Source organism: Callithrix jacchus, chromosome 11 (assembly GCF_049354715.1).
Source record: "Callithrix jacchus isolate 240 chromosome 11, calJac240_pri, whole genome shotgun sequence".
NCBI classification, from domain to species: Eukaryota; Metazoa; Chordata; class Mammalia; order Primates; family Cebidae; genus Callithrix; species Callithrix jacchus.
This window is the reverse complement of record NC_133512.1, coordinates 91559910-91587178: the sequence shown is the minus strand read 5'-3', so window position 1 is coordinate 91587178 and position 27269 is coordinate 91559910. Positions and strand designations below refer to the sequence as shown.

The 27269-nt window shown below is 43.7% G+C and overlaps 2 protein-coding genes and 2 pseudogenes across 17 annotated transcripts in view; 1 reads left to right on the top strand and 3 right to left on the bottom strand.

Moving 5' to 3' along the window:
- Nucleotides 1-27269, top strand: part of RNF32 (ring finger protein 32) — a 40068-nt gene that overhangs the window by 11060 nt on the left and 1739 nt on the right. For 5 of the 10 annotated variants that reach the window (XR_013524122.1, XM_009002766.5, XM_009002765.5 and 2 more), the window contains exons 4-8: nucleotides 6127-6269; nucleotides 8903-8935; nucleotides 9482-9606; nucleotides 9816-9924; nucleotides 26817-26984. Coding sequence is in view for 8 of the 10 variants with exons in the window: in XM_009002766.5 (XP_009001014.1) it covers nucleotides 6127-6269; nucleotides 8903-8935; nucleotides 9482-9606; nucleotides 9816-9924; nucleotides 26817-26984 (578 nt within the window). In the remaining 2 variants the exon portion in view is untranslated. Of the gene's footprint in view, nucleotides 1-6126; nucleotides 6270-8902; nucleotides 8936-9481; nucleotides 9607-9815; nucleotides 9925-10446; nucleotides 11215-17238; nucleotides 17398-23067; nucleotides 23125-26816; nucleotides 26985-27269 lie in introns of those variants that run through there. The other 5 variants (XM_054237513.2, XM_078343363.1, XR_013524123.1 and 2 more) reach the window with 4 other exon arrangements.
- On the bottom strand, nucleotides 221-9130 carry LOC144578404 (ATP-binding cassette sub-family C member 12 pseudogene; annotated as a pseudogene).
- The window catches only part of LMBR1 (limb development membrane protein 1), a 242939-nt gene continuing 215890 nt past the window's right edge, over nucleotides 221-27269 (bottom strand). For 5 of the 6 annotated variants that reach the window (XR_013524121.1, XR_013524115.1, XR_004728109.3 and 2 more), the window contains 3 exons: nucleotides 24980-26924; nucleotides 19361-19571; nucleotides 221-17948 (listed from right to left, as the gene is read on the bottom strand). The gene's annotated coding sequence lies outside the window, so the exon portion shown is untranslated. Of the gene's footprint in view, nucleotides 17949-19360; nucleotides 19572-24635; nucleotides 26925-27269 lie in introns of those variants that run through there. The other variant, XR_013524116.1, reaches the window with a different exon arrangement.
- LOC118143729 (phosphoglycerate mutase 1-like) overlaps nucleotides 221-27269 on the bottom strand; it is a 30475-nt pseudogene continuing 3426 nt past the window's right edge. The window contains exons 2-4 of the transcript XR_013524124.1: nucleotides 24980-26924; nucleotides 19361-19571; nucleotides 221-17948 (exon numbers count right to left, since the gene is read on the bottom strand). The product of XR_013524124.1 is annotated as a phosphoglycerate mutase 1-like (transcript). The remainder of the gene's footprint in view (nucleotides 17949-19360; nucleotides 19572-24979; nucleotides 26925-27269) is intronic.

Sequence of the window (27269 nt, the reverse complement as noted above, 5' to 3'; positions counted from 1 at the left end):
CAGGTTCAAGTGATTCTCCTGCCTCACCCTCCCAATTACCTGGCATTACAGGTGCCTGCCACCACACCCAGCTAATTTTTGTATTTTTAGTAGAGACAGGGTTTCACCACATTGGCCAGGCTGGTCTTGAACTCCAGACATCAGATGAGCCACCCACCTTGGCCTCCCAAAGTGCTGTGATTACAGGTGTGAGCCACTGCACCTGGCCGTATTTTTAATATTTCTTTTTTTTTCAAGCTGATGAAAAATTTGACTTTAATCTAAAAAAACCCTTAGCATCAAACAGAACACATGGACAAAAACCCATATTCAGATACATTATCCCAGAGTTTCAGACCACTAAGAATAAGGACTATGTCAAAAAAGTTTCCAAAGATAACAAGATTCAGACAAACATGAGGACCAGGTGGCCTGTGTTCAAATCCTGGCCCTCACACACGACAGCTCTATGGGCTTGGGCCAAGTCTTTTTGGGGCTCAGTTTCTTCATCTGGATGATATATCAATAAAAGGCCTTTGGATCAAGCAGTGAGGGAGGAGAAATTCAGGGTCACAATCAAGGCCACAGCGAAGGTGAGGATGTTTGTGAGGACATCCATTCTCAGCGCTAACCACCTGTGAGCACAGTTAAAGTAGAAGAAGTGATAGGAGTTTGCGTCGTTCAGCCTCTTAAATGTGCTGATGCTGTTCTCCTTGCCATAGGCATGAGTGATGCCCAGGCCCTCTGTGGAGAAGCCGGTGTAGGAGAACCAGGATGACTGGCTTTCTCCACCCTCTGAGGTTCTGGATTCCTCTGTGGGAAAAACGTAAGAGAATGAAGAAGCCTCTAGCAAGGCCGATCAGCACAACTATAAGGAAGTTAGGTAACACAGCAGCTAACAACATGAGAATAAACACCGCCATGAAAAACTGCTGCAGAAAGTCCTCTGTGTGAAACGGCAGCCTCACATCCAGCTCATCCATATCCTTGGAAAATCAGTTCATTAGCCTGCCAGTGGGAGTCACGTCAGAGCAGCTCATTGCCTCTGTAAGATCTTGTTCGGTAAGCAGTAAGGAGGACACCATCGGTGTCATCTTGGTGAAGGCAAAGCCTTTGGTGATAGCAGATACCAGCACGGACACTATGCTTGCAGCGTACACCCACGGGTCCACATGCTGCCTGATGTCCACCAGCCCTGTGCCAACCTCACACATGGTCCTGTTGCCTTGGGGCCCACAGGTCATCCGTGAGCCCTTGTCCAACCAGAGACCCAGCCATGAGTTACTGAACGCAGAGCTGCTGATCAGGAGGAAGAGGAACACATGACAAGAGACGGGGGTACCCTCCAGAAGCCTTGTGTACATGTGACATGTTTTCCAGGTCAGGGTTCCTTCCGGGGGGATTCAGTCTGGATGAGCTGGTGCACAGGAACGACTGCACCAGCATCCTCCCTCCTTCAGCAGGGTTCTCCCTGAAGGCTTCCACCATCGCCGCATTGTAAGGTGTTCCGCACCCTTGAACTGCAATCCTTGCAGGTTGTGAATCAGTTTTGCATAGTGCCCTCTCTCCTCCATTAACTCCTGTGGCTTCCATTTTCACAAATCTCTCCATCTTCTAATAAAATGACTTCATCACAAGACTCTAAGAAATGCAGCTGGTGGGTCACCAGGACCATCGTCTTCCCCCTGAGAGTCATCTTAATGCACCCCTCAAAGACATGCTTCCCCAAGTGGGTGTCCATGGCCGACGGCGTCATCCAGCAGGTAGAACTGACAGTGGGAATAGACGGCACCAGCCAGGCTAATCCCCTGCCTCTATACCCTGGAGAGGCTGAGGCCCCACTCCCCAGTCTCAGGCAGATCTCCAAGGGGAGCCTGCTCAGGTCTTTCTGGAGGCCACAGACACGGACTGTGTGCTGTTAACCTTTTATGATCATGCTTTTCTCCAAAGAGTATGTTTTTCTTACATTTCCATGAAAGATCCACGTGCTCTGTGAAATGTAAGCCAATGTTCCATTGACTGCCGCCATCCCTTTTTTGCCGCTGCAGCTGTCCTAGTATAGCTGCAAGGAGGGAACTCTTCCCACTTCCCACATTCCCGCTTACTCCCAAGATCTTCCCCTTTGTCACCACAAAGCTTATGTTGTGCAGAACTGATTTCGGGATGCCACTTTGCTCCTCTGGGCCAGTGGCTCCCTTGGCTGGCAGACTCCACTCACTGTATGCCTCCAACCTCTGTTGCTTGAATAAATGCCTCTTCAGGTTCTGCACTTCCTTTGTGTCACTTTTCCTGCTGGCTTCATGCTCCCATGTCAAGGTGGCATTTGCTAAAAGCAAGACAGTATTTGGGTCTTCTGCTTGGGTGAGGTAAGATGGAGGGCTTTTATCTGTGACAATTTTCTTCATTCTTCTTAGAGAGACATTGGCTTTAGCCATTGCTTTTGCCGAGGAGGGCAAAATTTCAATGTCAAACGTCATTACATTAAACATGGCAATCACACTAAATGCCACAGACATGGTGAGCTTGCGTCTCAGGAGGATGTGGCAGGAGAATGTCAGCACGATGGTTATGGTGGACATGGGGGGCGGCCAGGATGGAGATTCTGCTTTGGACAAATCCAGCTTTTTGCAGTAATTTTCTTTCCCTCCTCCTTATATCTTGGGGAGTGTTGGTAAAAGGTTTCTCCCAGGCACACATTTTGATGAACTTGATGCTGGTCAGAAACTCATTGATTGTCTGAACTTGCTTGTCTGTCACCAAAATTGCTGACCTTCAGTGAATTCAGCTTGGCCATAAACATCTGAATAGGTATGCATAGGATATACACAGATATCCAGTCCTGTTTTTCATATTTCTCAACATGTCTGTGCTGCTGTTTTGTTAATTTTCCGTTCTGGATATTCTCTCTTCTTACCATAGAAGATTGAGATTTAGCATATTATTTTCCTAACTTGTGAATAGACTGATGGCAGTCAGTGTTTACTCTGCTACAATTCTGACTTCACTCACAGCTGAGCAATGTGGTGTTCTGTACTACAGTTTCCTTCTCAGACATTTTTCTACTTTCCCTGAAGTGATGTCTTCTTTTTCACATTTAGTTTCCTCTGTCATCACTCATCACTGATTCATCCCTAAAATCTCCTCCAGAAATACATTCTCTCAATACATTAAAATATACCAGGGTACTTTATCGATGGGGACATTGCTTCTGGAATCCTCCATGATTCTCCCCCTGCCAGCCCCTCCCCGGGCTCCCTCTTCAGCAGCATCCTGGGACCCTGGGCTCTCTCCTTGGACCTCCTGGCAGCCTCCTCCTTCGTGTATTCCCCCGTGGTGGTGATGCTCCTGGTCGGTAGCTCCCTGGGGGAGTGCAGAGGAGGCCCACATAGAAACTCACGTGCATAACAGTAATCTTTGTTCTTTTTTTGAGACAAGGTCTCTCTCTGTTGCCAGGCTGGAGTGCAGTGGCCCGATGTCAGCTCATTGCAACCTCCACCTCCTGAGTTCAAGTGATTCTTCTGCCTCAGCCTCCCGAGTAGCTAGGACTACAGGCACCTGCCACCATGCCTGGCTAATTGTTGTGTTTTTAGTAGAGACGGGATTTCACCATGTTGGCCAGGATGGCCTCAATCTTTTAACCTGGTGATCCGCCCGCCTCAGCCTCCCAAAGTGCTGCAATTACAGGTGTGAGCCACCATACCTGGCCGTATCTTTGTTCTTTTCTCACATTTGATTCATAGCTAATCAGGAATCTTGATTTGGATATCTTTCCTTCCTCTGAATTTTGAAGGAATTGTCTTCTCCTGTCTGTATTGCTGTGGATGAATCTGTCAGAGTTCCGATTCCTGATCCTTTTTTGAGTCCTGTTTTTTTATTTTGTTTTGAAGTCTGCTTTCTGTCTCAGAGATTCTCACAGCGATGGGACTCAGTGTTCTAGGTACTGGGCCCTCTCAAACCAGCTCATATCCTTTGCTCCGGGGCGATGTTTTGGACTATTTTCTTTAAAAGTTTTACTCTCCATTTTCCATGTTTTCTTTCTGGAATGCCAGTTTTTCAGATGTCACAATACCAGCTAGACCGGTCTCTTGATTTTCGTATTTTCTGTCTCCTGTTACATGTTTTTCTGTGAGATTATAGTCACGTGCCACATAGCAACGTTTCAATGACAAACCATGGTGGTCTCATAAAATTAAAATGGAGTTGAAAAATTCCTGCCACTTGGTGACATCTTGATGACCTGGCCCTCTGTTGGCCTAGGCTAATATGTGTGTTTGTATCTTAGTTTTTAACAAACAAGTTAAGTCTAAAAAAAAATTTGAGAAATAGAAAAAGCTTATAGAATAAGGATATCAAGAAAGAAAATATTTTGTATAAACTAAAAAGTTAGCTGCGCATGGTGGCATGTGTCTTTTGTCCCAGCTACTCGGGAGGCTGAGGTGGAAGAACTGCTTGAGCCCAGGAGATACAGGCTACAGTGACACGTGGTCACATCACTACATGCTAGCATAGCGTTTTAAGCTAAATGTTATTGCAAAAGAGTCAAAGTTAAAAAAATTAGAAATTTAGAAAGTAAAGTTATGGTAAGCTAACTTTGTTATTGAAGAAAATATATGTTTGTAAATGTAGTGTAGCCTAAGTGTAGACTGTGGGTAAAGTCTACAGTGCTGTACAGTCATGTCCTAGGCCTTCACACTCACTCAGCAGCCACTCACTGACTCGCCCAGAGCAACTTTCAGGCTGCAAGCTCCATTCATGGTAGGTGCCCTACACGGGTACACCATTTTTAATCTTTCATACGTATTTTTTACTGTACCTTTTCCATTTGGATGCACAAATCCTTACCATTGTGTTAGTTACCTGCAGTATTCAATATAGCAACACGCTGTGCAGGTGTGTAGCCTAGAGCAATCAGCTGTACCACCTGTGTGTGTACATACGCTGCAGTGTTAGCAAGATGACGAAATCGCCTAATGGCACATTTCTTCACAACATTCGCCTGTCATTAAGCAACTCATGACTGTATCTCAGCTTTCTCTTCCAGCCTTTCAGTTGACATTCACGTTTCTACTCTAAAAGCCCAGGAGCTCTTCTGTACTCAGAGTGTCCCTTTACCGCTTCCTGTCCTGTTTCCTAGATGTAACATTTTGCCTTCTGTTTCTGAAGACATCCTTGTAGGTCGATGCTTTTTTATGCATTAACCCTCCTTGAGGGTGTGGGGAGGTGGCGGAAGGTGACACTTCACTTCCAGCGTTTGCCTGAGGATGTGCAGATGCTTTTTCAAAGTGAGTGTTTCCCACCGCACTACCTGCTCCATGCCGAGTCAACGTGTGGTGGGTACCCACATGTTATTGAAATAAGAACCTTATTCTGACAGTAATGATATGTCATAGGATGTCTTTAGCAGGAGAGGTGCAGGATTGATGCAAAGGCCACTGGTGGCAGAGGAAGGTGAGCTGGAGGAGATAGTGCTGAAGGCTGAGGGCTGAGGCAGGCGGGAACTGGGAGAACCTTGGGCCAGTATGTGTAAAATGAGTTTTCCTCAGTTTTTCTTTCATCAAATTGGATGTCACTCCTGCTTGCCTTATCGAATTATTGTGAAAATGAAATTAAGATATGGGAAATTCTGTGTAAATAAACAATAAATGTATTGAAAACATAAGGTATTATTACCACTGACTTTTCTGCCCTCATAGGAAAATGGCGTCCTATATACAGGCCACCATTTGTATCTGTGGATTTTGCATCCACAGATTAAAGCAGCCACAGATCAAAATTTTAATAGATGAATAAAAAATAATATTACAACAATAGAAAAATAACACAAATTTAAAACAATATAGTATGACAACTATTTACACAGCACTTGCATTAGGAATGATGAGTAACTGAGGTGACTGACAGTATACAGGAGGATAGGCGTGGGTTGTATGCAAATACCACGCCATCCTATATCAGGGACTTAGCATCCCTGGGTGTCCTGGAACACAATCCCTGGGGATACTGAGGGGCAACTTCTATCGTGAAATAAAGTATGTGATCTGTATGTATTTCTTTAATATTTGTTTGCCAATGGTGTCACTAAACTTATAGGAGGGTGCCATATTCTAAAAGACACTCTCATCCCTGTCCTGTGTTGTCTTACTTTAGCACAGAAGTTGGGCCTCATTGGGCCTCCACCACCTCCGCTGTCATCAGATGAGTGGGAGAAGGTGAAACAGCGGTCCCTCCTGCAAGGGGACTCCGTGCAGCCGTGCCCCATCTGTAAAGAAGATTTCGAGCTTCGTCCCCAGGTGTTCAGCGTGCGAGGGGAAGCTAGAGAGCTCATGGGCTGTTTCCTAGGAACCAGGCCCAGAGCTGGAGCCTGAGATTCCAGGCTTCCTTTTTGTGTTTCACCCTCGGGTGTGAGCCTCACACACTTCCATTTCCTTTTACATTAATTAAAGTGTGTGAAGAAGAGCTAAACACCCTCATTAAATAGTTCTGTTTGTTTACTGACTGGTATTCTCAAGTACTAACATTTGTACAAAAGGAATGTTTCCCTTCAGCGGGCCCCAGTGGCTGGGCTTACTGGGGAGCTCCCCAGGAGCAGCTGTGTCCCAGCGCTGGAAGAAAGCAGAGGAATTCTTAAATTGTTTTGTGATTTGAGTCAGAAAAGAACAACAAAAAACTGCTTGAATGTCTCCAAAGAATTTGTAAGAGAATCTTTAAGTAAAATATTTTAATGATTTTTCTTCATGAAGCTTTACCATATTAAAATGGATGATGCTACTCTGAGCTAACAGATAATACACATATATATATAGAGAGAGACAGAGAATGCACATAGGGTTTTCTCTATACATATTCTGTCTGCCTAACTAAACCATTGTCTCCTGAAGTGGGGACACTTAGATTTAACAGCTGTGTGTGTGTGTGTGTGTGTGTGTGTGTGTGTGGTGTGTATGTGGGGGGGGGTGTGCACGTGCACATTTATGGTTGCCCTGTACCAATTTCCCACAGGGTGTGGCATTATACTTCCTGCACAGCAGCCCCTCAGAGATTTGCTGAGAAAACAGCAAATAGAGTTAAAATCAGCCTTGGAGTTCGTAGCCTAGGAACCCAGGCAAATGAATCTGCAACTTCCTTGAGTTTGAGTGAATGTCCTCAGCGGGAAAGCTCACAACAGTACACTTGTACTCACTAATTTGAATCCATAAGTAACTTTAGACATACTATATTCTAGTTCTCTGTCAGGACCTAATATTACATACATAAAAGTTGGGTATTTGGGACAGATTTTTAGCCCTGAATCCACAAATTGCTAGGATAATTTAGTACTTCAGTGTAGCCAAACAGTGAAGAAGGCCAGAGGGCATCTTTCTGGCTACGCAACCTCTTTCTTACACTAAAATATGGAGCCTGGAGTGTCCACATGAAGAATGAAAACTGAAAGTTCGTATGTTACAGGGATTAGGGTGTACCTTGCCCAACATCTCTTTCTGTTTTTTATAAATTCCCCACTAAATTCTATTATTTTTATTGGTTTTCATATAAGACTTATCCTGTATAGTTTGCATTTCTAATGATCATTTCTGTGTTCAGATTCTTCCTTAGTTATAAACAATAGCTGGCATTTTCCCAATGATTTCAGAGGACCTTCAATTAATTTCATAGAGTGAGCATTCTGCCTATTTAACAGATGAGGAAATAAAAAACAATTCACCTACTCATTGATTTTTGTTACATCAGAGAACATCTGCCAGTAACAAATATTTGTGGACATTTAAAAAATACAACAACATACTGAAGGATAATGTCCCTCCATATAGATAGAACATATGTTGATAAGACACTGAAAAGTATCCTGTGAAGAGTGAATGGAGTTCAGAAAAGATTGGTATTGAACGGTGGTGGTAAAAAGGACTCATCTTACTGAGTTTATTCAGCTCACACTTACTCTTGGCAGTAAGTTTCAAGAAAAGGTTTTAGAACTTTCTGAGTTCTACTTATTTCTGTTTCTTCCATTTAAGAAACAAAGCATAAATTGAGTGAAGGCAGGTGGGATTCACTTTAAAAACTATTAAGTTTTCCTCACAGCAGGCATCCTGGGCCATCTGAGATTGAAACCTCACCCAGGAGTGTCACAGACTACTGTCACCCAAGTCAGATTCTTGTCAAAAAGGGAAAATGCTTTGCCTGCCCCCACTGCTTTGCTTAGTCTCACAAGTTCCCCCGCCTTTCCTTCCCATTGCTGAAAGTGGTCCCTGCCCGAGGGAAGCAGAGCCTGGCTCCATCCCTTCCACTAAGTACCCACTGCCTTCTTCGGTTAGTCTAAGCTTCGGTCTTTTGTCACAGCCCAGAATGTCACTGTTGGGGAATCTGGGTCAGAGAAAGGTGAAGTTTTCTTGTAAGCATACTTTCTCTGCATTTGAAAAAGAAAAAATGACTCCTATGTCTCCATGATTTGATGCTATTTAAATTTAGGACTGTCAGAATTATATCTAAGTAGAGCTGTGGTTAAAAAAAAATTGGGGGGCATAACTGAGTTGAACAAAGACCTAAATTGTATTTACTTAGCATTTCCCTGGTCTCCTCCCTGGCTCCACAGGACTGGCCCCCCTCCGTACCCCTCTAGTTTGCAGTCACTCCCAGCATCTAGGGAAATCATTCATTTTGTCATTGTTTTGCTCTTAAGTATACACTCATTTTAATGGTTTAATATCAAACTTAATGTGCTTATTTGATATTTCAGATTGTTAATTTCATTTAGAGTATATACTTTTTTGGTGCTAAACAAACAATAATGTCAAAGTTATTTGCTTTTTTATTTTTTAAAGAAAGAAGAGAGCTTACCTTTGAAGCATTCAGAATTTTTCTTTAACTGTTGCATTCATGCTGCTTCTCTTGTTAAACTTCAAACGTCTTTTTGTTTCCTCATGAACAGGTGCTGCTTTCATGTTCCCATGTGTTCCACAGAGTAAGTCAGCCCCTGACGCCTGCGCGTGCACCACACGCCACTCTTGCAGTGCAGAGAAGCCAGACTCACGTTAAAGGCTCCAAGGAAGAGCCTTACTTTATTCATCACCAGCATTTATGGTTAAAGAAACAGGACTACAGGCTGCAGTACAACTCATCCTGTTTTGAGAATCATGCGTTTGGGGACAAAAGAACCACAAATGTTTATCTGACAGATTGTTGTCAGTGAGGCACATCAAAGTGACAGCTGAATTCACGTGATCGACCCGCATGTGGTCTACGCATGCGCAACTCTTTGTGCTAGTTGATTTTAGAAGTTTCTGATGTCTCTGCATGTATATTCTTGTAAAAAAAATCATTTTTGGAACAGGTTTCATGAGGAAGGTGGTAACATCTGATTAAATTTCCTCACTTTATAAACTAAATTTGAGTAAGTCTCATAGTTCAGAGAGAAAAGAACACTATAATTAGAATACTAACGTTGGAAGTAAAAATATTGTTTATAAGTAATTACTTATAACATTTTAAGTGAGATGTTTTTCCTCAGGCATGTCTTCAGGCTTTTGAAAAGTTCACAAATAAGAAAACCTGTCCTCTCTGTAGAAAGAACCAGTATCAAACCCGAGTGATACATGACGGGGCCCGCCTGTTCAGAATAAAGTGTGCAACCAGGTGAGGATGCCAGGCCCACGTGGCGCTAAGCAGACACACAGAGATCAAGCTGTGACAACTAATTTTTTAAAATACTGGCATTGTCTCTCTCTTCTTGGCCACCATAATTTCCCCAGGGCCTTGTACAGCACAGGCTTATAACAACTACTGAAGTGTTGGTTGACATAGGATCATCATAAATTAGTCATTTTCAAATATCTGTGTTGTAGAATCCAAGCCTGCTGGAGAGGACACGTCGTTAGAAAGTGGTACCAAAACCTGAGGAAAACAGTACCTCCCACAGATGCCAAGTTAAGAAAAAAATTCTTTGAAAAAAAGGTAGGTAGAGATCATTAATTCTCCAGATACGGCCTCTGTGCGGGTGATTCACTTAGGGTCAGGACTGCTAACAGAGCTGGTAAAACTTTGAGACTTACTTCACTTTGAGGGCTTTTTAAAAATGGTCGAGATGCTGCTTAAACCCCGTTAATTTAAATCCGCTTTCCAATCTAGATGGTAAAATACCTTTAGATTTTCTTTTCATAAAGAAAACTCATAAAATTAGGTTAAATCTAAGCAACTTCCATTTGGCCATTTTGTGCCAATTGTTTAAATAAACTTATCTCTTCAGACACAAGACTGAAACCAGCTTAATTTTTCCAGTCTCCTGGGTTATACATAAATGAAGACATCTGCTGTACCTCTCACAGTAATGAAAATGGAAGCCACCTATAAAAATAAAGCCCCCATCCATATGCTACCATTGTATTGAGTACCTCGTGGGGTCATCAAAATGAGCTTTAGTGCTAACTTCCATGTCTGCCCTTCCTCCTCACCACTATTTATGTTCTGTTTCAACAGTTCCCATTCCTTGTCCCCATACAAAATGGACAGTTCTACCCATCAGCCTGTAGCTTCAGGCAAACAGCGGCATCTCCAAGGCTGCCATAGGAGAGCCATCACTTCTTCCTGGCAGTGTTGGCCTGAGAAGAGCCATGTCATTTATAACAGCCTAGCACACCATGGGTGCTGGAAATTCTGTGTTTCTTATCAGTATTAACTCATTTCCTAGAGTATGGAAGTGAGTTACTGTGTGTTTGGCCAGTTTGTTCTTCCAGAGAGCCATGTCTCATCTTCAGAGTTCGCTCATCTCGGGTGTTGATTCTCAGTTTGGTAAAGGACCACCGTGCATGATTGCTTCATCCTGCCTTTACATTCTTTCCAGTTTCTTATCTTCAGTCGCTGACAGTCAGTCTTGTTCTCTGAGCAACTCTTGGTAATTTCTAATGTTATAATATGTTGTTTCTTTGATCAGAAGTTTGTTGTCACCTCTTATAAAATTTTAATTACAGATTTGATAGTCATTTTACCTTATGTATATAAATACTTTTCATGTGCCCACATCATCTTATAATAACTTTTGAAGCGAAAGGCCCACTGAGAGTGTAGGTAGTCTCGGCCCACTGAGAACTGGCCCAGATTGCTGGAAACAAGCAAAGTGACTGTTACCATGTGCCTTGTGCTAGCTGTAGAGTAGCCAGTGAAGGGTACATTTCAGGCTCAGTGCTCAGGTGTTCAGACACCACAGCCTTCAGCTTCATGGAAAAAGGAAAAGAAAAATAAGAAAAAGCAAGTGACCAGGAGCAATCAGGGCTGGGAGACCTGATCAGGCAGGCTCCTATTTCTAATTCAGTCTGTTCTGTAGACAAGGCAGATCCATAGCTCTGTCCCACCCGACATCTGGTCCGCAGCTCTGGGGCCATCCCACCTCCCCAAAAGTCCTGTTTTAATCCCTGGTTCATCTCGTCTGCTGCCCCCTCATCCTGAGCCCTCCTCACTCTGCACACCCTCCTCTGACCCCTGCGTCTGCTCTTCTGAGCACACTCACACTCCGCCTGCACGTCCTGCTGGCGTTCCTACTGGTTCCCTCTGCCTTGCTTAAAATGTGCCGGGTTTCCAAAGCCTAGTTTAAGCTTTCTTCCAATTTCTTTGGTCTTCTCTAAACCTTTATTGTATGTTTAAACAATGCCATTCAAGAGATCAAGAAGAAGAGAAGTATGAATGATATTCTAGCTTATATATTACAAATGTAATTTTTCCTTTGTGGCTTTTGAAGATGATCTCAGAAGATTTAAATAGCAAGTTCACTTAAGTTGAATATCTATGAGGAAACTGAGAAGCAAAACTGATTTTTTATTTTTGCAGGGGTGATGGGGAGATATATGTTGAGAGCAAATTGTACACATTATTTTTAACTTTAATTTAGAGACAGGGTTTCATTATATTGCCCAGGCTGGTCTCAAATTCCTGGGCTCAAGTGAACCTCCCACATCAGCCTCCCAGTTAGCTGGGATTACAGGCAAGAGCCACAGGCTAGGGCAGTGGCTTTCAAACTTTTCCTCAGCCACAATAAGAAATATCTTCTATACTGTGTTAACAGAAAAACCAAACTCGGTGAGGTATTTTAAAGAAGTTTATTCTGAGCTGATATGAGTGACTGCAGGTCAGGAAACCCCCTCTCAGGGAGTCCTGAGAAGGTGCACCCTGGGCAGTCGGATTACAGTTTGCTTTTACACATTATAGGGAGGTGGGAGTTACTGGCAAAGACAGAAATCACTACATGGAAGTGATACATTGGTTTGGTCAGAAAAGCATGATATATGGAAGCAGGAGCTTACAGACTGTAGGTGGATTCAGAGACTTGTAGTTGGTTAAAGGAATAGAGTTCTACCTAAATACTGGAGTCAGCAGAAGGGAACGTCTAAGTTGAGGGTGCTGTGTGGCAAGACTGATGGCCTGCGGCATGACTGTCCCTTGCTGGGCATCGACTTCGCCTTGTTTATACTTTGGTTTCTTACTGCCACAGTCTGTAGTCAGCCTTATCACCTCTTAACACGAATGCTGGTCACTTGAGCTTAAACTCCAGCAAGGAGCAGGCATAATGAAGGGGCTCTCATCTGTCTTCTCATCGTGGCTGGGAATTCCATTGCTAAGGTTTTCCTAGGGCCCCTTTGGCCAAGAGGGGGCTGGTCCTGTTGCTGGGGACCTTAGGATTTTATTTTTAGCTTATAGCAATGACCCACCACTTGTATATATTTAACAGAAACAAAATTTCACAAAGCAAGATCTACTTTTACCGCCGGCACCACACTGTGATTTTTATTCCATTTCATTTTCCAAGTGCTGGGCCTACTACATCAATGTTATGAGCCACCGATGGGTGGCAGATGGCAGCATGGCCGCAAATATCAATAACTGCCACCTTAAATATAATACGAGTGACTGTGTCATCTGACCGTTCAAGTCTCCTGTGCAGGGGGCAGGGGGGACAGGAGATGTACACACACATGCACACACATTCAGATCACAGTGAGATTTGTTACATGAATAGGCATCCTACAACTGCCTTAACTTCTAATTGTTCAATTGGGAAATCCAGGCATTCCCAGCTCTCTGCTAGTTCCCTAAATCTTCTCTACAGTTCCTTCATATCTTGTTCACTCTTGCTTACTTATCCCGTTAGGCCACAAACACTTGGGATCTGTAAAGTCAAATCTCAAGTTAAATAAACGAAGCCTGAGCTCACTCTACGGTGGTGTGTTAGCAGTCGGTAGTAGCCGTCTGTACTGAACTTCGTGTATGTGCAGTAGTAATAGTTGCCTGTCTGGGTGCATGCCCTGTATGCTTTTATGCCTATGCGAGCAGACCTCAAAGGCTGCCCTTGATGATAAAGAGCACTTCTTAGTCATTTACCACCTGACTTCACAATTTGATGCTTTCTTTCTGCCTTTCCCACTTACTAACCTCATCTCTGAGCAGTAGGAATGCTCTCAGAAATGTCAATCCACAATTTTAGAATGCCCTGCATGTTTAATGGAATCTGAGAGATTATAGAACCAGGTTACTGAATTTCACCTTACCCAGGTGTGTGACGGTTAATTTATTATCAGCTTGGCTGGGCTAAGAGCTGCTCGGGTTGTCTGGTTAAACATTATTGCTGGGTGTGTCTGTGAGGTGTTTCCCGATGAGCAGAGCATTTGAATCAGTGGACTAAAGTCAATTCCATGTGTGCGCGCACACAGTCTCACTCTCTGGCGATGCTTCTGCTCTGTCTCTGCCTGACTGCTTGAGCTGGGACATTGGTTTTCTCTAGATACACAGAAAGGAAGGTGTACCCATAAAAACAGAAATCATTTTTAAAATGACAAAATTATTGTATACAACTTTATGCTATTAGAACTGAAAATATAATTGAAATTACTTCCTGTAAAAATAACATAGAAAGAAATTTAAGGTATGAAGTGACTGAAAAAAATTATATGAGCATCTCAATTTTTACTGAAAATATATTAAATAAAACTTAACAGCCATTCTTAATAATGACAGCAAATTAGAACTAGAATGAAATTTCCTTGTCCCATAAAAATTACATGTCAAATACTAAAAACACATTGTTTTAGAGAGGAAAACTATAACGAAAACTAGATTACTTCCTGTCATCACACTTGAGCCAATCCTTGCCAATAACACATGAAAACAAAACACATGTGCGTGCATGTATATGTATATATGTTATGTATATTATATAAATTCATATATTTAAATTTTACATTATATTTATGTTAAAGTAAGCCAAACAAGGAATGTAGCAGGCACTGATAGGAAAAATATTTTTCTGATGGAATAAAAGGCTTGAATAAAATGGAAGACATTTTACGTTGGATCTGAGTAAAAATGTCCACTTACCTTCTATAAATTTAATGTCATTTCTAACTCCCAGAGGAGGAGGATGGGCCACACATTGGGATTTGGCAGGTGAACTCTAAAGTTGATGTCAAGAAGTATGAAGAGCTAATCATTTTTTAAGAGGAAAGATTGATGAGATAGAACAGTCTTGTTAGAGATCAAAGTATATAAATTTGGCAACTAAAACTGTTGGGGAATAAGAGACAAACGATGAAACAGTAGAAAGCCACACATCTCAGCATACAGGAAATTTCAGTGTACTCTAAAGAAGATATTTCAGGCCGGGCACAGTAGCTCACGCCTGTAATCCTAGCACTTTGGGAGGCTGAGGTGGGCAGATCACCTGAGGTCGGGAGTTCAAGACCAGCCTAACCAACATAGAGAAACCCCATCTCTACTAAAAGTACAAAAGATTAGCCAGGCATGGTGGTGTGCACCTGTAATCCCAGCTACTTGGGAGGCTGAGGCAGGAGAGTTGCTTCAAGCCAGGAGGTAGAGGTTGCAGTAAGCCAAGATCGCGCCATTGCACTCCAGCCGGGCAACAAGAGCAAAACTTCATCTCAACTAAAAAAAAAAAAAAGAAAGAAAAGAAGATGTTTCAGACCAGTGGACAACATATTTGAGAAAAACCAATTGGGAAACTGAATCCATTCATGTGGAGGGGGATTAAAGAACATTGCTTTATACCTTACTGCCAGAAACATTCCACATGGATGACATTCTTAAATACATTTTAATGGATACATGAAATTATTAGAGTCAAATCGCTTCCCAGGTGCCTGCTCTCTGCCTGCACTTTGCTCGTCAGGGGAGATAATAAGGGGACAGACAGACACCACAATCCTACCAGGACACGTGTGGTTCGGAGAGCTGGGAGAGGCGCCTGGATCTCAGATTCAGCTTTGCTGCTCACAGTGGTTTGCACACCCGCCACACTGGCTTTTACAGCACTCTGAAATGAAGGGTGGGCTGTAGAAAACCACTGCGAGAACACACTAGGTGGCCATTTGTCCTGGCTGACAAGGCAAAATGATCATCTTTATTTAAATGTATAGTACAAATGGAGTATTTGCTCATATGCATTACACATTATATATTAATGTGTAGGGGATGCATCCATTTTATTCTTTTTTAAGGATGTAATCATATGAGTAGAATAAATATTTTACAGCTCAGAACTGGAACAGCTTAATAATAAATGTGAGACGAATAATATAACCACGAACCCCATCTTAGTAAAGAAAGTCATCCTCCTCCTCAGAGATGCCTTTAGAAAAGACTTTTATCTAGTGTAATAGTATACTTTTATCTTTTATCTAGTTTAATCTGAGAGCAACATGTGAAAAGGTCATTTTTTTCCAACAATAGAAACAGAATTTTATTATTTTCACCAAGAAACAAACATGTTTCAGAAAAAAAAATTGAACTGGTTTCCTAAAAGTACCTATAAAAATTTTAACATGATAAGTAAAATGAGGCTTCTTAAGCTTCCAGAAATCACAGATCAAGATAATTCAAATAAAAATACAACTGTTGGTTTCAGGTTCTCAGCTCAGTCTTCATTTTCTCATTACATCTGTCCTTTCTATTTCCGAAAGTTCTTCAGAACTAAAAATGTGTACTAAATAAGGACCAGCTTCAGATTCCTCAGTGTCTACAGGTTTCCTACGAATACGTCCACTAAAAATAAATTCCAAAGCCAGAATGAACAGCGACTTTATCAAGGCCCCTCTTGAGAGACTTGCTTTGTAATGTAGTTAGTGAAATTCCAGAAATGCCAGGTTTCTCTGTGTAGTCTGGGAAGCCAACTGTGTATGCTCACTTGCATTCACCTCATCACCCGCCCCATACTTAAATGTGTATGGAATTCTGATGTTTGAATTTTAGAAACTGGAAATCTTACAAAGCCAAATGTGTGGCATTTCACAAAGTTGACTGTGGCAAATTCTTAATGATCTGGGGAACAAGAGTTTTGAAATGGGAATAACATGTGAAACCACCAGCTACATTTCAAAGCGGCATCTCCATTCTTACTATTAGTGAATGTGAAAATATTGCAAATTTATTTTATTTTTAATCTAAAGAAAATGAAATCTCAAATTACAAAGAGAAATAAATCACGCGATGCACCCCACAATGAAAGGTGCGTCAGCGCCGGCTCCCCTGACTCTGCCGTTCAGTAACTGATTCTCCACTCCCACCCGCCAGCCCACCTCGATTCCGAATACAGGGCTTTGCAGACTTCTAGAGGCTGCTGAGCTATAAGAGAAATTTGTGGCTTCAACAAAGTCATTGCCAACTTTTAAAACTTTTTGTCTAAGAGGAAAAACAAAACACCATGTACCATGAGAATCATTTCATAAAAGAAATATCATTTTAACACCAGAAAAGGAAAAAGAACCTGACCACACATGAAAGGAGATTACCTTCACCCTGCAGACATCTGGCCTTATAAATACTTCACTCCACTGAATTTATTCTTTCTTTCTTGGCTGGCAGATAGGCGAAGACTTGTTTGCCATACTTGGGAACCACTGGTTTCGAGAAAAGATAAGTTGGCTTTAGGGTGTGTGTTCTAATCAATAGAAAAGAAGGCAAGGAGGGAGAATCGTTTGATATTTTTAGACCTAACTGATCAGGAAGTATTTGTATTTCTGTGTTTTAGGATCTCACCAAGAGGGATGTGTTTTTAATACTCAGGGTTAGATTAGCCCAAGCCATTCTGTTTTTACAAGTTAACCCATTTTGCTTGTAGAACCTCAGTGCTACGTGTTTACTCCTCTAATACAGGAGCGTTGGCAAAGGCTTTTCTTTGGTTTCATGCACCTTTTGGGTGTTGAGTGAAGCACAGGGCCCCGCTCTCTGTGAAGAGGGATGCTTACACCACTGTGGCTTTCTTTTCGCAAGCTTGTGTTGCTCTAAGACGTCACTGACACATTCCTGACAAAAGCGAACCACAGTAGTGGTGTCGTGCTGCAGCGTGGGTCCTTTCAGCCATATCGAAGTCTCATGGTAAGAGATGAAAGGGTCAAATGCCAAGTTTTGTACGCACAGGTAAGTGTCAGAGAATAAAAGTTCAGTCAGAAATGCCTCTGTCAGAGAGGGTGTTTGAGTTGTCTGGGGATGAGACAGTAGTCCTCGTCCACCTCTTCATTCAGGTTTTGAGGAACACAGATCAAAGAGGCTGAAAAGGTCACTCGGGCCGTTCTGCTAATACCCAGCGCCGGCATGCACAGAAAGTCCAGTGTTGCCCAGGACGCAGCGGCCGGCCTGCCTGCCTTTGATCCTTATCTTGAAATTCTGCTAGCACATGTCATATGATTGAGCTCGGGTCTTTTATTGCTGCAGTTAAACTTCTCAAGCGCATTATAGTATCTCCACCCCAGCGAAAAGTCCGGGACAGTGTTTGGAAAGTGGGCGAGTGACCTGTCAGAGGCAGCAGCTTTAGGCGCTGCTGGCTCCCACACCCTCCAGCAGGAGACTTCTCGGACTATTCTCACTTACATCTCACCAAACAGCATAATGGCCTTCAAGTTTGCTTGGTCCTTTGACTTCCTTTATCACATAGAGATGGCAAACATTCTGTTGCTAACTTGAAGTGGCTCCAAGCAGCAGGGCTGGAAGGATATTAAACCAGTAAAAGCTTATCAACTGATTCATTGATATGCTGTAAATTCCAGGCTTTTCATTTTGCTTTTGAGGGCGGCCATAAGTCAACACATTAGTAAGCAATTTGCTGACATCAAGATGGATCACTTAGAAAGCCCTCCTGGGTAGACAGAGCTCACCTGGGCTTTTGTTAGTGTATTTTTAAAAATGTGTAGCTGGCTCGTTACTTGTAAATGACCAGTAATTGTTTTACGTATCAGTAACTCTAAATCTTAGTTACCTAGTTTATCAAGTATTTGAAATGTGAGGCTTAAAAGGAAAAACACATTAAGACGTTCCTTCTTCATAAAATTGAAGATGTTTAAGTATTTTGTCTGTTTCCGTAGAATTCATAATATTAACCATTAGTTTAAAAACTAGAAGTCAGTTGTCATTTCTTCTTTTGACAGTTCTTGCGCTTTCAGTTACTGCGGTCGTCTGACCCATATAAAAAGTGAGGGAGTGCAGAAAAGAATGAAGAACAGGCAGATGAATCTGACAATTAGAACTGTTCATAGTAGCTGCCTGTAGGATACTACTTTGAATTAACTACAATTGTTAGTAAATAAACATTGGTTTGACTTTTAAAAGGACCACTCTTGCTACTTTTGAATACTCAAAGCTGTAAGAATATTCATCCCAGTTCACTTTTTAAAATTTGTCATAAATGTCTGTGGAACAACTTTCACTATTTATTAATAAGCTCCTGTCCGTGTTATGATTACAAGCTAAAGGTTGATGTTTTACTGAATTCTGACACTGGAAGTTACTTCAAAATCATTTTAGGTAGGCAGTGTTCTTTCTCCGTCCCCCAGAAAAGGATTTCTGCTGCGCTCCTTTGGAATATGTACATTTGAGACATATTTGCCCTTATTTCTAATCAATTGCAAACCTGAAGTCAAAATGTCTTGAATGCTAAGGGCCTTACCAAGATGAATTAGTGCTTCCCTGAATCGAAGGTACTCATTCAAGGAGATAAGCAATGCACACAGGAAAAAGCTAACATTGGGCAGCTGACATGTGTGGAATGAAAGGAGCAGCCGTGCCCTGTGAGAGTTCAGAGGAGAGAGGTCACCTCCAGCCCAGGTACACGGGACACATGTATCCCACTAGTCATTCATGTGCAGTCAAGGAAACAGAAAAATTTAACAGTGATTCACTAAACTAAGTAAACAAGTTTGGCCTGACCATAAGATTCCCACAGGACAGAGGCTGTGAGGGGAGGCAGGTGGAGCCAGGCTCCAGGGACTAGCACCTGTGGGTCTTCCCACCCTGCGTCCCTCTGCCTCTGTGTCCTCATGCTTCCTTTCCGGTCCCCACCCCACCCCACCCCACCGGCTGCATCTGCCCAGAGCCTGGTGATCCCACACTCCCTCCTCACCCCGTGTCTCCCGGAGTCCTGTGCCTCAGCAGCCCGCATTCCATCCTCAGTGGGGCTCTTCCTGCTGTATCGGGAGCTCTTTATTAAAGGCACCAGTGTGTGCCATCCAGACCTTCGGGCTAGCACAGTGCCTGGTCTAAGGCAGCTCAGCAATTTCCCAACTCTTTCACCCCAGCCCCTCTAGAAATAGTTGTCATTCACCATGCGGATCCTGTAAGTAGTAAATTTAAGTTAAAATTACTTACTTTAGATTGATAAAATGCAGGTTAATAGTCTTTAAACACCATTACATATAAAGGGAATTGTTTTTCTCATTGAAGAAATGCTTTAATTTCTCTCAAGGAAGAAAAAAGTAATGAATTGTTAATAAGTGTAAAAATGATATTTGGTTATGCAGGGTGAATGGATATTAAAATACAAATGAGACCTAACTTCATTAAAAGTCAATGTGAACTGCTTCATGGACCCACACTCGGAGCTGTGCACTTTGCAAGCCTTCATTGTAAACGGGGCGCTGACCAGCACCTCTGGGCAGATGCAGGTGCGAGGGCCCAGGTGTGAGCACCTGTCCAGCTGCATGTGGAGGCCACTCAGGTGGTTCTCACCTGCTGCAGCACACCCTTCCTGCATGGAGCTAGGGAGAGACAATAAGTAAAATATTTTGTTACAAATTTCAAGAAGTAGTAAGTGCCAGGAAGAAATAGAGAAGGCCGATAAAGTCGTTCATGCCTGTAATCCCAGCACTTTGGGAGGCCAAGGTGGGTGGATCACCTGAGGTTGGGAGTTCAAGACCAGCGTGGCCAACATGGAGAAACACCATCACTACTAAAAATACAAAATTAGCTGAGTGTGGTGGTGCATGCCTGTAATCCCAGCTACTTGGGAGGCTGAGGCAGGATAATTGCTTGAACTCAGGAGGCAGAGGTTGCAGTGAGCTGAGATCATGCCATAGCACTCCAGCCTGGGCAACAGAAGTAAAACTCTTGTCTCAAAAAAAAAAAAAAGAAAGAAAAAAATACGAAGAGAGGAAGGGGAGTGAAGTGGAGGGTGAAATGTTTTAAATAAGGTGGAAATGTTTGAGGAGATGCACCCTGAACCCGAATGGAGGGTCTGTGCCATTCCCTGGAACCTCTGTCCAGGCAGAGGGCAGTGTGGCTTGGCGTGTGGGAGGGGCAGGCTGGCAGGGTGTGAGCTATTGGGCACAGGTGACCCCTCCAGGACCCAGACCCCTGTGAGGCCCTGAGCTGGCTGTTGAACAGAGAGGCCATTTTCAAGAGGGAGACCCATGACCACGTGAAAACTGGAAACTGTCCTCAGAGCCTTGGGGTGGGGGTGCAAGAACAGCAGCTGGGATGAGACCGAAGAGGGTGAAGAGGGTGGGGCTGGGGACTCCCAGGGAGAAGGGGCCATGACTCGGCCCCTGCAGCACAGGGGCTCCCTAGGAGCCTCCGCAGGGCGTGCCCATGATGGGGAGGCCCAAAATAAGCAGATGAGACATGCAGTTGAGGCTGCAGCACGTGGGGCTTGGAGACTGTTCCAGGTGACAGGAAGGCAGGCAGTCATGGCCCAGTGCCATGCAAATGAAACACAGATCCCCATTTAAAAGAAAGCAAGCATGGGAAAGTGCCATGGAAGTAGTGAGCGTGGAAAGATGTACTTCTGTGGCCTCTCTCTCCAGTGGGCATGTGGTGCTTTTTATCTGCTGTTTACTTAATGTTATTCTAAGTAAAGACATATTAATTTTTAATGATTTTCACAATGCATCTTTATACCAGGATGTCAGTTTTAAGTGTAAATATAAGAGCATTTAATTCATACGTGGAATCACCAAAAGTGCCCAATTCGCATTTCCAACCTCCCAGTGCACACGCACGTTTCACTCTTACTGGAAGAGCTGGATGCTAAGCACGGCCGGCTCTACAGCTTTTCCTTTGCCTCTTGATACACACACGTTCTACCCAGCCCTGCCTTCACTCACTGAGGAGTCAGGTCTGCAAGCGGGGCCCTGCATTTCGCAGCCTCTGGGAAAGTGGTTCCAGGGGAGTGACTTGCCTAGGAAAGGGTGTGGCACAGGGTTCCATGTCATCAGAATTCGAAGGGAAAAGAGAACACGTGGGACAGAGGCAATGGCTTGAAGCAGCAAACGCTAAGAATTTCCAGATCTGAAGAAGATACAACCCGCAGGCTTAAGAAGCCCAAAGACCCCAATATGCCCTCGTTTAAGCGTCCAGTGAACCTGCAGAACATGAGGCGCTGAATCATCATGGAAGCGGCCAGGAGCGAGGATACATGACAGGAAAGGAGCCATCCTGGGGCCGTGCAGATTTCCCGGCGGGAACAGCAGAAGGCAGGATGACATCCTCCGTGTCAGCCTAGGCTTCTATATGAACCAAATGAAAACGACATTCAAGAACAGAGGCCAAAGAAAACCAGTCTGACAAAATAGTCTGCCACCACTAGAAGGCCTTCATTAAAGGAAGCTCTAGAGGGTGCACTGCATGAAGAAGGAAAATGGCCCCAGATGGGAATCTGAGATGTCAGTGGGAGTAAATCTAGTAGGCACTGATTCCACCAAACAAGAATACTGATGTCTCACAAGTTGAAAGAGAGCGCTTACGACAAAAATAACATAAAGCAGGAGAGGAACATTAAGCAGTGCGCTAAGGTCCTTGTGTTGGTTCAAGGGATGAAGATTCCAGTTTGGACCTTAATAATGTAAGTGTGTGTTTCTAGGGCGACAGCTAAAGAGATACAGTGTTAACCCTCAAAGTAGTAAAGAGGATGAACACAACATTGTAATTGAAAAGAAGAGCAAAAATTAAGCCAATAGCAGGGCAGACAGAAGGCACAGAACAAAGCGGACCGAGTGCTCCTGCAGTCACTCCGATTATGTGCAGGTCACTCAGAAGGGACGCCTGAATACATATGACGTATTATACATACTGTAATATACACATAAAGGAAACTCCTTACAGGAGAAAGCTTGGGTACTGATGCCTGACAAAAGGGATTCCAAGCAAAGGCATTACTAGAGATAAGGGTGTAGAACACCACACCCAGCAACTACAGCACATACATTCTTTCAAAGTACGAATATATCATTATAAAAATCGACCATATACTCATCCGTGATGCAAATTTCACCACAGGTTAAGACATCTGTTTTATAATGTCAGCTTTTAGATTCAGGAGGTGCCTGTGCAAGTTTGCTACGAGGTGTATCGCAGGACACTGATGTCTGGGGTACAGATAATCCTGTCACCTAGGTTATGAGCACAGTACCCAAAAGCTAGTTTTCCAGCCCTTGTGTCCCCCACCAGTTGTCCCACTATCTCGTGTTAGTGTCTTTATGTCCATGTACTTTCAGAAACTTAAGTCATGTTGAGTATGTTCCCTGGCCACAGTGCAGCTGAGGCTAGAAATACGATTTTTTTAAAAAACTAGAAATATTTCTCACGTTTGAAAATTAATAAGCAGTTCTAAATAACCCATTAACCAAAGACAAAATTAAATGGAAATTAGAAAAAAACTTGGAATTAATAGCAAAAGTACATATCAAAACTTGTGGGATGTGAGCAAAGGAGTATTTGCAGCTGCCCTGCCAGCTTTTCTCTGCAGGAGCAAGCATGTGAGTACAGAATTCGTTTGTGGCTCTTATTATACTCACATATCCTAAGCAGTTATTTTCTTTCTTGCTATGTTACCAGTTACCATTAAGACTGGAGCAGTAAGTGTGAAGGTCCACCCTCGCTGAGATTTATTTGGTAGGTATGCAAAATTGACAAGTCTGTTTTTTTCAGTAAGTGCCTACTGTGGTCAGTGCATGTACTGAGCTCTTGAGAGGGTTTAAAGGCGGGACATAATGACAGATGCAAAACCCTTTAGAAACGCTGGATGGTGCGGGGCCGGTGGCTCACACCTGTAACCCCAGCACTTTGGGAGGCAGAGGTGGGCAGATCATGTGGTCAGGAGTTCAAAACCAGCCTGACCAACAGGGCAAAACCCCGTCTCTACTAAAAATACAAAAATTAGCCAGGCATGGTGGCACACACCTGTAATCCTAGCTACTCAGGAGGCAGAGGCAGGAGAATCGCTTGAACCCAGGAGGCAGAGGTTGCAGTGAGCCAAGATGGCACCATTGCACTCCAGCCTGGGTTACAGAGCAAGACTCCATCTCAAAAACAAAAACAAACAAACAAAAAAAAAAAACACTGGATGGTATTATCAGTGTTAAGAACACACTCCTGGCCCCAGGAACTGACATTCTAATAAAGGAGATAGGATTTGTATGCCACAGTGACTAAGGCAGGAGGCGGCCTGTAGGTGACATCAGAATTGGACCTCAGGGTCTCTGTCATCAACAGGGCCACTTATGAGTCATCCAACAGTTGTTCAGAGCATATGAGCTCTATTTCCATCTCAAGTGTTTGAAGGAAAATGTACTTTAAAAAGTCCTAATGATGCTGTCTTTGGAAGTTTATCTTGAGCCACCAGTAACTCATTCATATAACATCCGGACAGCTGGGACTCTTCCAGGTGTGTTGTAGAGAGAGAGACACGTGTAATAGATCATATGCACACACAGGTGATACCGTAACACAAATGCATATAAATATACACATGTATTTGTATGTGGCTTGACACTTCTTCTGTTCCTCTCAAGTGGCTTCTGAAAGCTCGCTCAGTGATACCCACTGCTTGGAGCTGCGAGGTGATACCTCCAGGAATGATAACTAGTGCTGTGTGAAATAACTTTGCATATTTAAAAAAATGTCATGGGTAACTTCTATGACTGTGGTTCTTAAACCTGAATGGGCCTCGGAATCACCGAAGGGCCTGTAAAACACAGATTGCAGGCATCCCCCTGGACTGTGGCTTCGGCGGGCCTGGGGCAAGGCCTGAAGCTCTGCTTTTCTCTCAAATTCCCAAGAGCTGAGGCTTTGGGTCTGGGCCTCCCTTTGAGAATGAACAGCTGGATCATGTTGATCATTTCATTCAATTGATCAGTCATTCCAAATAGTATTTTTATGTTCAAAAGTAATCTCAGAACATACCTCATAACTTGAAACCCTTCAGAAGGTGTGGACTAGAATGTGACCCTTTTCCTGAGGTATGATTTTGGAGGAAGAAAAGAGCTTGCTTTTCAGGCATATGTGGAAAGTATCTCACACTTAAAAAAAAAAAACAATTTATAGAAACCCTGAATTATAAGGTATCAATTGGAGGTAACTGTATGTTTCCAAGTAATTTTCCTTTTATGAAGTATAGAGAAATCTTCTACTTTCAATAATTTATTTAGATATTATTAGATATTTGCAAGGCCTAGGAACAAAGAAAATTAAAATTAAAGCCTTAGGAAACATTACCAATTGAAGACCATAAATTATGATACAGCTGCTTGGCAATCATAATTACATTCAGAGTGAAAGAGAATTTGACTCATAAATAGAAAAGCAGCTTCCACCAGGCTTCCAAGTACGGCTAATCCCAAAACACAGGTGCCTGGAAGATCCTCAGCCACCCACTTCATTCAAACCCCAACGCTTGTGGACCGCCTGCTGTGTTCACAGAATGTTCTTTGCTGAAAAACGACTTCTCATCCTGAAAGCCAATACTTACTCTTCTAACATCCCTGGGACAAAGGCAGTTCAGTCTCCACAGCACTCAACCCCGCGCTCTCTCAGGATCTCTCTGCAGAAGGAAGAGAATTGGAAGAGAACTCTGTGTCCTCGAAGGCAGCTTCTGAAGGCTGGTGACTTAAATGCACAGTACGTTCTGCCAGATGGCTCCACATTAATAAAAGGAAAAGTGAACATCAGGTCTCCAGTAGACTAGAATGTTGGAAACCTGAACAGTCAGGTCCCGTCCGAAATGCATTTTCTCCATCACACATCGAAAGGTGTGAGACCCACCCCTCCCCAGGCCTTGTTCATTTCATCCTTCTCCTTTGTGCTTCAGTCCCAGTTCCATGAAGCAGATGGAATGGCTAAGTCAGGACACTTAGTGACTGAAAGGTGGAGCTTCAGTCTCATATGGCATTCAGGTGTCCTGGCCTGCAGGCAACATGCCAGTCTTGGGGCTCAGCAACTGTCTCCCTCTGTCCTTCTGCTCTGCCACCCCCTGTGCCTGGAAAGCACCCAGAAGACACATGAGCCATGTCCATCAGGAAGAACTGGTTCACGTGGCCCCACCTGCGCACAGGGGAATGGGAGATGCCATCTCTGGATGAGCCATAGCTCTGCACTTGAAAGGACAGGCAAGCGGGCAGGAAGCGCAGCTGAGAGTCGCCCCTGGCACAGCCTTTTACACACCGTACTCCCCCTCACTTTACATCTGTCTGCACATTTCCTAAAAAGGAGCTCCTCTCCTTGCCTCCGATGGCACCAGTGCTGCTCGGTCATGACTCAGACCTTTAGCGTGTGTGACGGCCTGAGCCTGGGAGGCCGAGGCTGAGTGAGTGCTGAGGGCATCACTGCGCTCCAGTCTGCGTGTCTCCACAAAACAAAGCAAAAAAAGCCAAAAACCCGAAACACTGGATTCAGTTAATACACACTGAAGTGATCATATTTTGGATATGTTGGGTCAAATAAAATATAAATTTCACCTTTTAAAAAACTTCATGTAACTCCCAGAAATTTTTACATTATGTATGTAGCCCACAGTATGTTTCTGTTGGACAGAGCTGAGCCTGCAAAATTGGAGTTTTTCTCTCAACTTTTCATTTCAAATGTATTCCTGCTAATGTTCAGGGCTCACAACCACGTAAACAGCAGGGGAGGGAAACAAATATATGCTTTTCCCCTGAGCTCCTCAATTCCTCACCTGGAACCCTGTAAATGAAGCAAAGCGCTTAACAACAGAAAATTACACAGATTTACTTAGTAAGTCCATGTGACACAGAAGCCTTCCTAAGGCAGTCGAGCCCTGAAGAGACAGTGAGGCCCGAGCGCTTTCTACACCAGGTTGGATGAAGAAGGGGAGGCGGTGGGGAGTAAGCGAGGAGGGTCGGGGGCCGGTGGGGAACCGCAGCAAGGCGTGTGCACTCAGCCTCCTCCTGGCTACCTCCGTCGTCAGAGATGAGGGCACCTCTCACAGGAGAGGCCTGTGACCCACTTCCGGGATGGGAGAGAGGTCCCTCCTGCAGCTGTCATTTCTCAAATTCCTTTGGGAAGAAATGTTTTTTCCTTAAAATACTCAGTGTGCCAAGGTGCCACATTTTGCGGTAGTGCATTCTGAACTCCATCAGATGGGGTTCCTGTAGTAATCTGTCCAGATAGATGATCTGGATTTATAGTTAAGTAAAATAACAACACGTCTATTTCCCTAGAAAGTAGTATTCGGACACAGATGAGGAAGGTTAGCAAAGCCGTTGGTCAGGCTCGAGGGCACTTCCTGGCAACCTATACCGGGAACACCAAGCTTGGGTGTGAGCTCACTCCTCTCCCTCTGCCCCCAGTTCACAGAAATCAGTCACCGCATCCTGTGCTCATACAGCACCAACATCGAAGAGCTCTTTGCAGAAATCGATCACTGCTTGGCGATAAATCGAAGTGTTCTTCAGCAGCTGGAAGAAAAATGCAGCCATGAGATCACAGAAGAGGAATGGGAAAAAATCCAAGAACAGGTAGGCTTGGGCTGGCAGCCGGGCCAACCAGCCGACCAAGCTGCAGCCCCAGAGTCTGTGGGGAGTCGCATGTCAGGGGAGGGCGAGGACTCATTTTGGGGAGCCCAGGAGTGTCAGGCCCAGGGTAGCCTCTGCCCTAGCTGCCCCTGCACCTGTGGCAGGACCTTCGTCACGGGCTTTAGGGTGATGGCCAAGGTCCCTTTGGTTTGAAATTCCGGAAGTTCTGGTTGGATGACGCTGTTTTGTGAACCGTGAAAACACCGAAGGGAACAAATCACCTTCCCA